Consider the following 14162-nt stretch of genomic DNA (forward strand, 5'->3'; position numbering starts at 1 on the left):
GTTCAGTCTTTTCACCCGGGTCGAAGAATCAAGAATCAATTAAGTTGACGGGAGAGATTTAATAGGATCGTGAAGGGCAACTTGGTCAAAGTTCAAAGTAAATTTATTATCAAAGTACAGTACATGCTGTATATGTAAAAGCAGATTCATTTTCTTCCGAGCAATCACAGCAAATACAAAAAAAAACCCAGAACACACTCAAAGACCGCACCCAACAGGACAAACAATCGATATGCCCAAGACAACAAACTCCAAATACAAAAACAAAAATAACAATAATATATAAACAAACGATAAACAATAACATTATATGAAGAGTCCTCGAAAGAAAGTCCAACAGTTCAGCGAAGGGCGACTAAAGTTATTCCCTTTGGTTCAAGAGCCTGATGGCTGAAGGGTAATAATTATTCCTGAACCTGGTGGAGTGGGTGCTGCGGCTCCCGTACCTTCTTCCTGATGGCGGCACCGTAAAGAGAGCATGGGCTGGAAGGTGGAGGTTCTTCACGCTGGATGCTGCTTTTTAGTGACAGTGCTCATAATATCAATTTTTGGACTGAGCTGCCAGAGGACGAGGCTAAGGCAGATACATTAACGACACGAAAAAGTACTTGGACAGGTACATGAATAGAAAAGGATTTTTGGGTCAAACACAGGCAAATGAGACCGAGTCAGACACGCATCAAGGACCGGTTAGACCGAATGACTTGCTTCCACGCTCCCTGACTCTATCACCCTGTGGATGCGGTTGCCAGGGCACAAAGATACGACTGCCACTTTCTCACCTCCTCTCTGTCCGACAACAACCGATGCCATCGCTGTCTCCGGAGTCAGCCTCGCACGGTTTCCACGGTAACAGCCTCCGCCAGCGCCCCTACGCAGCGGACCAATAGGGTCTCCGGCATACTGTCACGGGATCAGAGGTGCTAGAACACGTTTCCCGGGTGACGAGTATTGTTGCTCACCATTCGCCGTGTTCTTGCAGCCAATCAGGCCTCGTATGGGAGGTGTAGTGCTTGGGTCAGTCGAGCGGTTGCTGAGTGGCCGGGGATGGAAGGTGATCGGTGTTGTGTGAACGGTGAGCGGGGTGGCGAACCAATCGTGGCGGTAGTGGTCCGGGTGGAAACGAGTCGGTAGCACGGAGTAGTACAGCTTGGGTCTAACTGGGGGAAGGGCGATTAGGCGAATGATTGCTGGAGAGAGTGGTGGGGCAGCAGGTGGGTGATATGTTGAGGGGGGGGGGTGCGGGGTTGGAAGAGATGCAGCGGGAAGGGGATTGGGGTTAGAAGCCCAAGGTTTGACGTCTTTGAGCTTGATATGAAATGTCTGGGGCTGCCTACACCAATATCGGTTAATAAAGTCAATTTGAGTTTATTCTACCGCTTTACTTAATTGATGACAATGGTGTAGGCGGTGCTTAATTCGGAGTTTAGGATCATTCGTGAAATGTGACCTCTCTAACGCGTTCCCTCCCCCTATTCCCCAAAGGAAAATTATTGGTATTGTGTTTTTTATTTTGTAGGGTGATTTGTTTTCCTATCTATTCCCCTTTCTCAAAAATCATGTATATTTCAGTTATTTTTCTTTTAAAGTCCCAGAAATGATGGGTGTTACACCTCTAGCTTGTTTTATCTCTTCAGACATTTCAATTTTCTTGTGCACTGCTTGAGGGAGAAGCGAAGGTAATATAAACATGAATAAAAACAAGTTCGGAGTCAGCACTGTCCGGGAGGTAAAGCGGTTTTAGAAATATAAATAGAATGTTTTGCCCATTAGACAAAAAGTGATATGCCCGATTGAATCTCGTGCTGAGGCCGATCTGCCTTTTTGAGGAATTAATTTTTGAGGTGTAAAGTTTTCTGTCGTTTTAAAGACTTAAAATGACACTTTCCCAGTTATAAAGGGGATAAGATGCAAGGATATTCTCTGACTAGTGTCACAAAGGTAGGTGTAGGATCATGGGTGTAACGTAAGAATGTTTTTGATGTGCAAAATCTCTACAAATTGCCCATATTTGAAAGCAAAATCGTTGGTAAAGGTACATAGAATATCTACATTTTATTATGTTAAGATGAATTATACTTAAAATGCAAACTTCAGAAGAGAAGTTAGGGGAAAATATTTATCAGAGCGTAAACCTTTTGATTAAAACTATTCCTGTGACTTTAGAGGTGTGTAATGGCACACCACTTGTGCTGGAAAACTAATTGTGCAAATTTTCTCAGATTTTTCTAAGTTTTATATTTTTTTAAATTGATCTGAGTGTCATAGCAAAGATGGGAATAACATTTTAAAATTTCAATTTGATTTAATGCAATAATGAAAGATCAAGAATATGCATTCCCGTGAGCTCAATTTCTCTTAATGTTTTAAATTTAAAATTAATAATTCAAGTTGTGCATTTGCAGAAGAATATGCTGAATTCCCACCACCATGCATAGCAAAACACACTCTGACCACAGTTCTGACAGATCACTTACCTTGAAATTGTCTTTTTCTTTATCTCTGTGAGCTAATAGGAAAATCATAACAGAATAATTAGTCTATGAATGTTGGGTACCAGTTTTTTTTCTTTATTTCTCTTGCTTATGGCAGAGCTGAGCAAGGAGCAATCTTGAGATCACAATTGACTGCCAGTTTACAAAATGTAGGATTAATCATTCTTTTCTATAATTGCTTGCCATTCAATGTTGATATAACAAATCTTGGTTATAGAGGTGGGAAAATGAATTATTATTTTACCTTTAGATGCCTATTGGACTTGTCTGACATTAGAACAAAACATATCAAAACAGAACAAGTCATATCAAGTCATAGAATAAAACTCCAAACAGTTTATTTATTTTTATTTAGAGATACAGCATGGATTAGGTCCTTCAAGCTTCATCATCCAGCAAACCCCAATTTAACCCTAATTGGGGTTAAATCATGGGACAATTTACAATGACCAGTTAACCTACTCAGTATGTCTTCAGACTGTGGGAGGAAACCAGAGAACCTGGAGTAAACACATGCGTTCCATGGGGAGGATGTACAGAGACTCTTTAGAGAAGCGCCAGGATTGAACTCCCAAGTTCTGACTCCCTGAGCTGTCATGGTGTTGTGCTGTTATGCTACTGTGGCGTCACATTCAATATTGAGCTCTGATTCCTAGTAGATATGAAGTTCACTAATAATGGTAAGTTTTATTACTATTTCAACAAATATTTGGGGATCTGAGCTAGATTGCCAATTAATGCTGATTTATAGTCAGTTTTTCCTTACAAGTTTCATCTCCACAATGAAGCCTGATTTAAGACACTTAACATTTTCTCCACCCTGCAGTTTGAACTCATTTTAAGTCTGAGAGCTATAACTGAAACTTGAGAATACTACTCAAATTCCTTACAAAATACATTTGGATATTAATTCTTTTTGTCATTGGTTTGCTGTCTTTTGTCAGTGGTATGTCTTAGTGAAAGGTTAGTCTTCACCTGTAGTCTACTGTTATGATATTAATAATCAAGAGGTAGTGAGCTAAATTTTTACCACGGCAAGTAGTGAAGCTGAAAAGAAACCTGATCAGGCCAGGTAAGGCGCTAGTGGTTTTTGTAGCCATTCTGATTTGTACGCAATTCCAGTACATCTATTTGGTTATCACTTCAGGCAACTTGTACAGCAACAATTTTAATCCATGGTGCATTTATGCTTCCTTGCAATAACAACTTTTTCAACTGTCCCCATTTAAGTATATCTCATCCCTTCAAATTCTCCTTTTCAAGAACTTGGTTATATCATTGCAAAGAAATGATGAAGCTTGGTATCAGAATTATTGATATACAGAAATACACAAAAAATACAGGCTTAATTTTGCTCATTTTACTTGAGCATTTTATTTTTAATAATTATTTTGTAGTTTTCATATTGTACTGTACTGTTGCCACAAAACAACAAATTTCATGACATAACTGACAGTAAGTCTGATTCTGAGTCCCTTATGGGAATAAGGCAGGAAAATGGAGTTAAAAGGGATTATTAATAAGCCATGATGGAATGCTAGAGCAGACTCATTGGACTGAATAGGCAAATTTTGCTCCAAGTCTAATAGTTTTATGATCCAAGCCAGAATCTATTATGGCTTTTTGTAAATGGCACAGCGTGATTAGTTTTGAAGTTATCTATCTGTAACAACAGATGTTTAGAAAGGAATTGTTTACCTTATTTTATACTTTTAGAATTGATAGCTTGTCACCAAACAAGCATTTTGGCATTGCCATGGTATTATTGCAGTTAGCATGGTATTATTAGAGCTCAGGGCTTTGGAGTTCAGAGTTCAATTGCAGTGCCAGTTGTAAGAAGCCTGTGACCATGTGGCTTTCCTCTGGGTACTCATTTTCCTCCCACTGTCCAAAGGCATACTGATTAGTGGATTAATTGGTTATTGTAAATTGCCCTGTGATTAGACTAGGGTTAAATAGTTGGGTTGCTGGGTGGCATGACCTGGCCTGTTCTGCACTGTATCTCTAAATAAAATAAATTCCTAGTTCCTGTCCACAAAATAAGGATATGATTTGAATTATCTTAGTGTCTTTTTTTTTCTTTTAAGACATTTACAATTGGGATTTAAAGTTCCTTAGCTTGGTCTGATATATGGAAATAAACACCTTCAGCACAATACTTGGGTGGGGATGGGAAATCAGATATTAAAATTGGCATTCATTTGCTCCATTCAAAGCTACTGTGGTGCTGCTCACAGCTGTAAACATCAGACTCCTTCAACATGGAACTTTGTAGACTGGCAGTTGTTCCTTCACATCTGTCCATTAGGTTTAAACCCATTTTTAAAAAAAAAAAACAAAGGTATCAAATAAATCTCCTTTGAAAAATGATCAGATAAATTATTTGATATGAGGCCCTGAACAGAGGGCTGTGTACAATACAGCTTGTTTCACGGGAATGAAGTCTATATTTGGTATCCTGTTTATTAGCTTCAAGTTCAGGGAGCCAATGAACTTCACAGAAATAATTTTAGAGTCATTTAGAATAATTTTATGGTTATGCCTGTAGATTGAGACAGAACAAACATTGGTAGCTTCAATGATAGCAGCAATAGGATCTCAGACACTCAGCAAGTATCCAGCTTGAAGCTATGCGCTCATTGTTGGTGTATTTTCTGCAAACAGAACTTCAAAACTGAACATGGGAAATTATAAATAATCATAAAGATTCAAATTTCCTTGATGTAATTTCTAGTACACAAGTGTAAGGAGGAATTAAATAATTGTTACTCTGGATCTGAGGCAACACAAAAAACTCAATAAAATGAACTCAATAACAATCAAAAAACATAAATATGTAAGATAGCTTATACACAGAGTTTGAATATCAAGTGTTTTACACAGGAATATGTATTTAAATAACCAGCAGATTAAGTCTTAAATTAACTGTTTTATGCAGCAGTAGATGAAATTTCTTTGAAGTCCTTGTTACGTTTACACTGTATGCAGGGTATCTGACCATATCTTTGTTCCTATCACTCAAGTCAGTGCATCTTGCCTGACTCTGCAAAGTTCAAGTTGCATTAATTGGAGTTGTAAAAATCCAATTTCATGGTCATCCCAAATACTTAATGGCAGCAAAATTATTGACACTCTAAAATAACTGCAATAATTTAAGAGCAGGGAAAAAATCCTAAATGCAGTACTGTGAAGAAAAAAAAGTGGATAATTATCTGCAAGATGCAACCAAAACTTATTAGTTTAAAAGTTTCCACTTCTGTTAATTAAATAGCTTCAAGCAACTGCTTTAATTGAAATGCTATATTAGTTACTTGAAGTCTTGTCCAGTGTTCAGTACCATCTGATATAGCTGTTGGGAAGAGTGGTTAGTTAGATATTGGCACCTCATGTATGCAAAATTGTGAATTCACAATTCTCATCCCAGAGATCTGCTTTAAATGCTGCTGTTTTCACAGGAGTCAATATTGTCATGGAGGAACCAGAGTTGCCAGCTCTCAAGAAGATATGGTACTTCAGGAGGTAAGATTTGTTTTTACCAAATTTTGAATATCTTGTGAGAAAGGACATTAATTACAGAAAAAAGTGACTTGTGTACTAACTAGCACGTAAAGTTGGTTCATTTACGGAAATATGATTCCCTAAAGATGTGCATGATGTTGTATCAAGGCTAGATTAATGGCATTTGATTTTCATTAAAAAGTGAAAATAGGGCACATGGTTCTGAACATACTATATTTTACCTTTGCCAATGCTACAAAACAATTTACAGGGTATTGTAAATATGTTCTATGCTGCCCATTGTTTATCAATTATATAGCATGATTATTTAATAAATAGACCCACAATATTATTGTAGCCTTAATTACTTTCAGGTCTTTACTGTGCCATCTGAAACTAAATCCTCCCTAGATACTAATGACAATCTTGGACCATCTCTGTTTTACCATATTGTTGGGTTTATATACAAGTTGCTGATAAATTATTTGATATGAGGCGATGAATTGGCATACAGGAGGGAAAATGAAAACTTGGCTGAGTGGTGTCATAACAACAGCCTCTTTCTCAATGTTAGCAAGACCAAGGAACTGATTGTAGACTAAAGGACAGGGAGACCAGAGTCCCCATCAGAGGGTCAGGAATTTTAAATTCTTGGCTGACACTATCTTGGAGGACACGTCCTGGACCCATCCTATAATGCAATTGCAAAAAAAGCCCAGTAACACCTCTACTTTGTTAGGGGTCTACAGAGATTGGGCATTACATCAAAAATTCTTGTCAAACTTCGATAGAAAGTGTATTGACTGGCTGCATTAAGGCCTGATATGAGAATGCAGATGCCTTTGAATGGAAAGTCCTACAAAAAGTAGTGGATTCGACCCAGAACATAATGGGTAAAGCTTTCCTAACCATTAGGCGCATCTACATGAAATGCTGTCAGAGGAAAACACCATCCATCATCAAAGATGCTCACCACCCAGGACATGTTCTTTTCCTGCTGCTATGATCAGGTGGAAGGTACAAGTGCCTCAGGACTTGCACCACAAGGTTCAAGAACTGTTACTACTCCTCAACTATCAGGCTCTTAAACAAAAGAGGGAACTACACTCATCTATTGAAATGTTCCCTCAGCCAGTGATTTCACTTTCAGGACTCTTTATCTTGTTATTTCATGTTCTCATTACTTATTGCTATTTATTTATATTTGCATTGTCTTCTTTGTTCTTGCTGTTAAATTGTTCCTGCTTATAGTTACCATTTTATAGATTTGCAGAGTATGCCTGCAGGGAAAATAATCTCAGGGTTGTATGTGGTGATGTGTATACTCTGATAATAAATTTTACTTTGAATTTTGGTATGACGGTAGACTTCAGAATGATTGGCACATGGTTTTCTGCTCTGATTCCTAGTAAATGATTCCTGTTGAAAATGTCTTGGATGCAAACAGGGTTTCCATGCTGCCTGCCCTATTTTAAACTGAGTAATTCTCAAATCTCATTGTATATCAAAAGGGTTGTTAACACATGTACTCTCATGTTAAGAGTTAACTTCTTGGGGGAAGAATGCTAATCATATGGGCAATGATCACCTCTGGCTTATTTGTTTATTTTGCAGGTATTTCAAATGTCCTTAATTGGAGAAGCGAACCTTGTGGTGTGGAATGAGTACTGTTTGAGAGTGTTTAATGCTCTGAAAGAGCTATATGGAGATTTTGCCTCACTTCAAAAGTAAACTGTTGATTACTAATCTGGATTTTAATTGCCTACTGAAGAATTGTTTTTTGAGGAAGAAAAAGATGCTAATTATTGTACCAGACTAATTCTAGAAAACCAAGGCAGAAACAGAAATGGGAACAAATTTTGTTCAAGCTTGATTGAGCAAAGAAAAGAGTTCAGAAACCCAAAATTCAATTAGCAAACCTGTTTTTCCTCTACTAACGTGCAAAGCATTGAACTGTGAAGAAATGGCTGTGAATATTACGGTGATGTTATTGACGCTGTATGCACTGTCTACACTCTTCAGACAAGCTGATGGCCACAGTATGTTTGCCTGTGAGCCCATTTCTCTCAGAATGTGTCGTGACCTGCCTTACAATATGACTTTTATGCCAAATCTTCTAAATCATTATGACCAACAGTCTGCAGCCCTGGCAATGGAGGTAAGATGACTTCTTGTTCCTGCTTTTGTTTTTGTAATTTATTTTTTATTGAAGTTCATCATCAAACAGACATTTCCATGAGATGTATTTCAGATACTGTACATACGTATCATATTCATATTTGCAACAAATCTCACATAATATTTATGTGAGGTATACACTTACAGAAAAGAGAGGAAAGAAAGAACAAGCAAAAGGAGAAAACTATGTACAAGTAGTGAGTGATTTTTTTTTAACAACATATTCGTTGATTTTTGAGAATAAAATCAGGCCTATGGGTTGTTATGTAATCAAACAATTTTTCCCAGTATGGATCAAATTGTTCCAACTTATGATTAACAGATGCTGTTATCTTCTTCATTTTGTAAATGTCCATTGTAAATTCCATCCATGCATTTAAGGTTGGGCTCTCCTGTGATAACCATTTCCTGGTAAGAGTCTTTTTACCAGCCACCAGCAGTATATTCATTAAATATTTAAAAAGCTAACATGAGGAAATCTGCAGATGCTGGAAATTCAAACAACACACACAAAATGCTGGTGGAACACAGCAGGCCAGGCAGCATCTATAAGGAGAAGCACTGTCGACGTTTCCAGCTGAGACCCTTACTCAGGAGTCCTTTTATATGCTGCCTGGCCTGCTGTGTTCCACCAGCATTTTGTGTGTGTTCATTAAATATTTATCTCTTTTCAACCATTCTTGAGGCATATACTCAAAATAATGGTCTTACTTTCTAAGGTATTTCACATTTAAAGATGTCTTGTAGGGTATTGTGTACCCCACTCCAATAGTCTTTGATAACGGAACAATCCCAGAAAATATGATAATAGTTTGCATATTGATTTCCACAATTTCTCCAGCAAACAGGGAGGTTACTATCATAATGGGATTTCTGAGAGGGTGTAATAAAATATCATCAACTTTTTCCATCCAATTTCCTTCCATTTATGTGAACTGGTACACTTCCATTGATACCTCTATATTATTGTCTATTCTTCCTCAGATGTAGTTATCCCTCCTTCCTTCTCCCATTTTGCAAAGTTTTGAGACAAACTCTAGGCCTTTTACCTTGCCAAATAGTATCTTGGTAACATTTTGTTCCATTCATTGAATTGATTTTGGTTAATCTCTATTGGTAGGGTCTGAAAGAGATATAATAGTCTGGGCAATAAAGGAATTGGGTTCCATCTTGTTATATCTTCCTTGATTTTTTTTTATATATAGGTGGATAATTGCATTGTGATAATTTTGCCAAATCTTCTGGCATAATGATGCCCAAATATTTGAAAGGCTCTGTTTGCCATGTCCAGGGGTATCTACTTTCAGTTTCTTTCTTTTCCAACATTTTTATTAGTTTCTACATGAAGAATACAGAGTACAAGAAAATGTATATAAAAGTTCAAATAAGACTTAAAAAAAAACCTACCAATTACGTTTGTATCTGTTCATAATAACAATCTCATTACTCCGCATTCATGTAAGTTAATCAATAGTTATATTGAAATATACTAATTTATTACAAAAAAAAAGAATCTAACCACTACCAAGACCTAAGCTGTTTATGAAGGAGAAAAGAAGGTAAAATACCTTCTCATTTAGTAAAAATTAATAATAGCCAACATCTGAGTTTAAACAACAAATTGAAGGTTTTGAAAATAATTCAGGAAAGGTCCCCACAGTGTTTGAAAATCTTGACGAGATTCAGAAATTGAACAACTAATCTTCTCTGAGTCTAAACATGACATAAAGTCACATAAACATTGAGCATGAGCAGGAGGAAAAACATCTTTCCATTTAAACAAAAGCGCCCTCCCATCTATAGGAGAGCTAAAGGCCAAAATATGTAAATCAGATGCCTTCAGCTTAATATCTTGTCCTGCAACAATACCGAATAGGGCCGTCAGAGGGTTAGGCTTAAAATGGACTTTTAAAAAGTAAGGAAAAAGTTTGGGAAACCTCCTTTCAATATTTTTCAAGATTCGGACAAGTCCAAAACATATGAATTAATGAAGCTTCACCATTACTAAATCTGTCACAGTAGGGAGATATATCTGAATAAAAACAAGATAGCTTATCCTTAGTCATGTGAGTTCTGTGTACCACCTTAAATTGTATGAGGGAATGACGAGCACATAGCAATGAAGTATTAACCAGTTTAAAACTTTAATTCCAAGTTTCCTCAGATATTGATGTCTGTAAATCTTGTTCCCAGAGATTCTTAAATTTTGTCTAAAGGAACATTCGTCTCCAGTAACATACCATAAATATAAGATATTGAACCATTATGGAAAGGTGTTAAACTAAAAATTACATCTAGTAAGTTCTTATCTGAGCTTATAGGAAATGTGCATAATTGAGATCTTAACATTGAGAAATGAAATTGGCCTATCTGAAGAACATTCAATTGGGTCCTTGTTCTTCTTTAGGATAAGTGAAATAGTGGTTTCAGAGAAAGATTGAGGCAAGCTACCCAATTTGAAAGAATCCAAAAAGACTTAAGTGTAACTGCAGTATAATTAATGAAGAAAAAGCCTTATAAAATTCTCCGGAAAATCCATCTGGACCCGGAGCCTTCCCCGGATGTAATGAACGTATAGCCTCGGCAATTTCCTCATAAGAAATGGGTTCATCCATCTGTTTACAATTGTCTGCAGAACGTGCAGGGATATTTAATTGATCTAGAAAATTATTCATTACTGTATTATCTTTAGGGGAATCAGAACTATAAAGTTTAGAATAGAATTTTCTGAAGGTATTTATTTCGGAGTGATCAATTGTCCTATCACCATTTGTTTTGCAAATTTCTTTAATTTGTTGTTGAACAAAAGTTTTTAATTGGTTGGTTAGTACTTCGCCTGATTTGTCTCTGTGAATGTAAAATTGAGTTTTATCTTTAAGAAGTTGAGTTTCAATTGGACACGTTAACAGAAGATCATTTTTAGTTTTAATTTCAACTCGTCTCTTACATAAAACAGGATCGGAGCTATAGCACCTTTTTGATCTAATTGTTTCAATTGATTGGATAATTCAATTCTTTCTTTATTGCTTTATTCTTAACACTTGCAGTATAAGAAATAATTTGTCCTCTAGGGATACTTTTTTAGGCCTTGAAAGTATCCCATACAATAAAATTAGAAGTCTCTTCCATCTTATTCTCTTCAAAAAACAAAATAATATGCCTTTCTAGAAATTTTTAAAATTCCTTATTAGATAACAAAATTGTATTAAAACGCCAAAATCTGTTTGTTTCAGGAAGACCAGAGAGATTTAAAGATAGAAATACAGGAGCATGATCTGAAACAGTAATCTCTTCATATTCACCGGAATGAACTGATGAAATCATTTGACTACCAATAAAAAAAAATCAATCCTGGAAAATAGAACATAGAATAGTACAGCACAGAACAGGCCCTTTGGCCCACAATGTTATGCTGACCCTTAAACCCTACCTCCCATATAATCCCCTACCTTAAATTCCTTCATATACCGGTCTAGTAGTCTCTTAAACTTCACTAGTGTATCTGCCTTCACCACAGACTGAGGCAGGGCATTTCACACACCAACCAATCTCTGCGTGGAAAAACCTTCCTCTGATATCCCCCTTGAACTTCCCTTACCTTAAAGCTATGTCCTATTGTATTGAGCAGTGGTGCCCTGGGGAAGAGGTGCTGGCTGTCCACTTTATCTGTTCCTCTTAATATCTTTTATACCTCTATCATGTCTCCTCTCATCCTCCTTCTCTACAAAGAGTAAAGCCCGAGCTCCCTTAATCTCTGATCATAATCCATACTCTCCAAGCCAGCAAGCATCCTGGTAAATCTCCTCTGTACCCTTTCCAATGCTTCCACATCCTTCCTATAGTGAGGCAACCAGAACTGGACACAGTATTCCAAGTGTGACTTAAGCAGAGTTTATAGAACTGCATCATTACCTCACGATTCTTAAACTCTATCCCTCGACTTATGAAAGGTAACACCCCATAAGCTTTCTTAACTACCCTATCTACCTGTGAGGCAACTTTCAGGGATTTGTGGATATGTACCCCTCGATCCCTCTGCTCCTCCACACTACCAAGTATCCTACCCTCCTGATGAAGGGTTTCGGCCCGAAACGTTGTCACTACCTCCTCCCATAGATGCTGCCTGGCCTGCTGAGTTCTGCCAGCATTTTGTGTTTTCATCCTACCATTTACTTTGTACTCTGCCTTGGAGTTTGTCCTTCCACCTCACACTTCTCTGGGTTGAACTCTTATCTGCCACTTCTCAGCCCATTTCTGCATCCTGTGTCTAGCCAACAGTTAAAATCTCCTCCCATCACCAAAGAATAAAGACTCAGATCTGGTAAAAACGAAAAAATAAAATGCTTAGAGAATCCTGGATCATCTACATTTGGTGCATACACATTGGCAAATACTATTTATATATTATCTAGTTTTCCTGAAACTAACAAAACGTCCATTAGTATCAGACAGTATTTTATGTTGGACAAAGGAAAGTGTAATATCTATAAGAATTGAAACTCCTCTAGATTTGGCCTGAAAAGACGAATGAAAACAAAGTCTGTTCCGACAACTAAGAAAATGTAGATGATCACGTTTGCGTATGTGAGTTTCTTGTAAAAAAAAGGGACCTTAACTTTCCTAATATAAGCAAAAAATCTTACTATGTTTAACAGGGTGATTTAACCCTTTCACATTAAAACTGAGTAAATTAATAGTTTGGTCCATTTTTAATATTATTTAAAGGAAGGCTTAAAATGTAAGTTAAAACCAATTCATAAACCTTGAGAAATCGTAACCAAGCAACAAGTTGGCTAAAAAAATTCAAAAACGGCTTCTGAGACAAAATAAGACTATACCCCTACCTCCCAAAGAAAGAAGACCGACCAATAGAAAGCTGGCATCTACAACTACGGACAACCTCCCAAAAAAACCTGGTGATCACTCCAATTAGTTTCAAGGTTATTTATATTCCAACCTAGACTAAACAATATCTAAACAAGAAATTCAATTCTCATATATCAAAAATACCGTATTAAAAAAAAACAAAAGGATATTAGTTACAAAGGTTTACCAAAAGTAAAAGATACAATTATTCATACAGAAAGACATTAAACATTTTATCTTATATCTTCATGAAAAAACAGGCTAAGCAGTTAGCTTTCAAATTTAAAAAATCTTTATACTTCAAATGAAACCATTCAAAGGATCGATCCTTAATGAGATTCTCAGTCAAACTGGGTAGTCAAGGAATGGGTTAAAACCCTTGTTAAAAATTCCAACAAAGCTTGTTTAAACTTAGCACGTTCCTGCATAACCTCAAGTGAATAGTCTTCAAGATTCTTAGTATTCCACCCTATAATGAGTTACGCCCCTTCGATGGGATTTGCATATTTAAAGTTTCTCATTTAATGTTGTGTCTTCATATAAAGATAAACTAAACTGCCAGCCTTCGGATTTTAAAAACCTTTGTGTCAAACGAAACCATTTGAAAGATCTATTTTTAAGTGTGATTCTGAGTCGAACTGGGTAGCGAAGGGAAGGCTTGAAATTAAAAAACTCGTTTAAAATTAAAAAACTTGTTAAAAAACTCAGACATAACTTCTTTGAATTTAGCACATTCCTGCATAAACTTAGGCAAGAAATTTTCAAGAATTCTAATCTTGCAACCATGATAGTCGATCATGCCTCTTTGACGAGATTCACGTATTAACCAGTTTCTTTGTTATAAATTCATGAAAACAGGTTATTACTGATCTTGGTCTATCTCTGTTAGGAGGTCTAAACACGGGAGACCTGTGAACTCGATCAACCATAGGCAAAGATGCCAAAATTTCTGGAAATAATTCTTGCAGAAAGTTTGCAAAGAATTCCATAGAATGATTACCTTTGGTTAATTCTTCGAGGCCCAGAACCCGTAGGTTGTTCCTTCTACTTCTGTTTTCTATGTTGGTAATCTTATGTCTTAACTTTTCATTGGACTTAGATCGCTCTTCATGAAGCTTTAGCAAT

At 36.6% G+C, this 14162-nt stretch overlaps 2 protein-coding genes across 11 annotated transcripts in view; one reads left to right on the plus strand and one right to left on the minus strand.

Moving 5' to 3' along the window:
* Nucleotides 1–866, minus strand: part of fbxo16 (F-box protein 16) — a 44946-nt gene extending 44080 nt beyond the window's left edge. For 2 of the 6 annotated variants that reach the window (XM_059982110.1, XM_059982108.1), the window contains exon 1: nt 783–816. The gene's annotated coding sequence lies outside the window, so the exon portion shown is untranslated. The other 4 variants (XM_059982109.1, XM_059982111.1, XM_059982114.1 and 1 more) reach the window with 4 other exon arrangements.
* A 145-nt stretch (nt 867–1011) lies between these two features.
* fzd3a (frizzled class receptor 3a) overlaps nt 1012–14162 on the plus strand; it is a 90623-nt gene continuing 77472 nt past the window's right edge. Inside the window, exons 1-4 of one of the 5 annotated variants that reach the window (XM_059982116.1) lie at nt 1024–1075; nt 2851–3175; nt 5951–6014; nt 7608–8151. In XM_059982116.1, the coding sequence (XP_059838099.1) occupies nt 7957–8151 (195 nt within the window). In that variant the 5' untranslated portion in view covers nt 1024–1075; nt 2851–3175; nt 5951–6014; nt 7608–7956. The other 4 variants (XM_059982118.1, XM_059982117.1, XM_059982119.1 and 1 more) reach the window with 4 other exon arrangements.

The sequence above is a fragment of the Hypanus sabinus genome, chromosome 10 (genome assembly GCF_030144855.1).
Source record: "Hypanus sabinus isolate sHypSab1 chromosome 10, sHypSab1.hap1, whole genome shotgun sequence".
Lineage (NCBI taxonomy): Eukaryota > Metazoa > Chordata > Chondrichthyes > Myliobatiformes > Dasyatidae > Hypanus > Hypanus sabinus.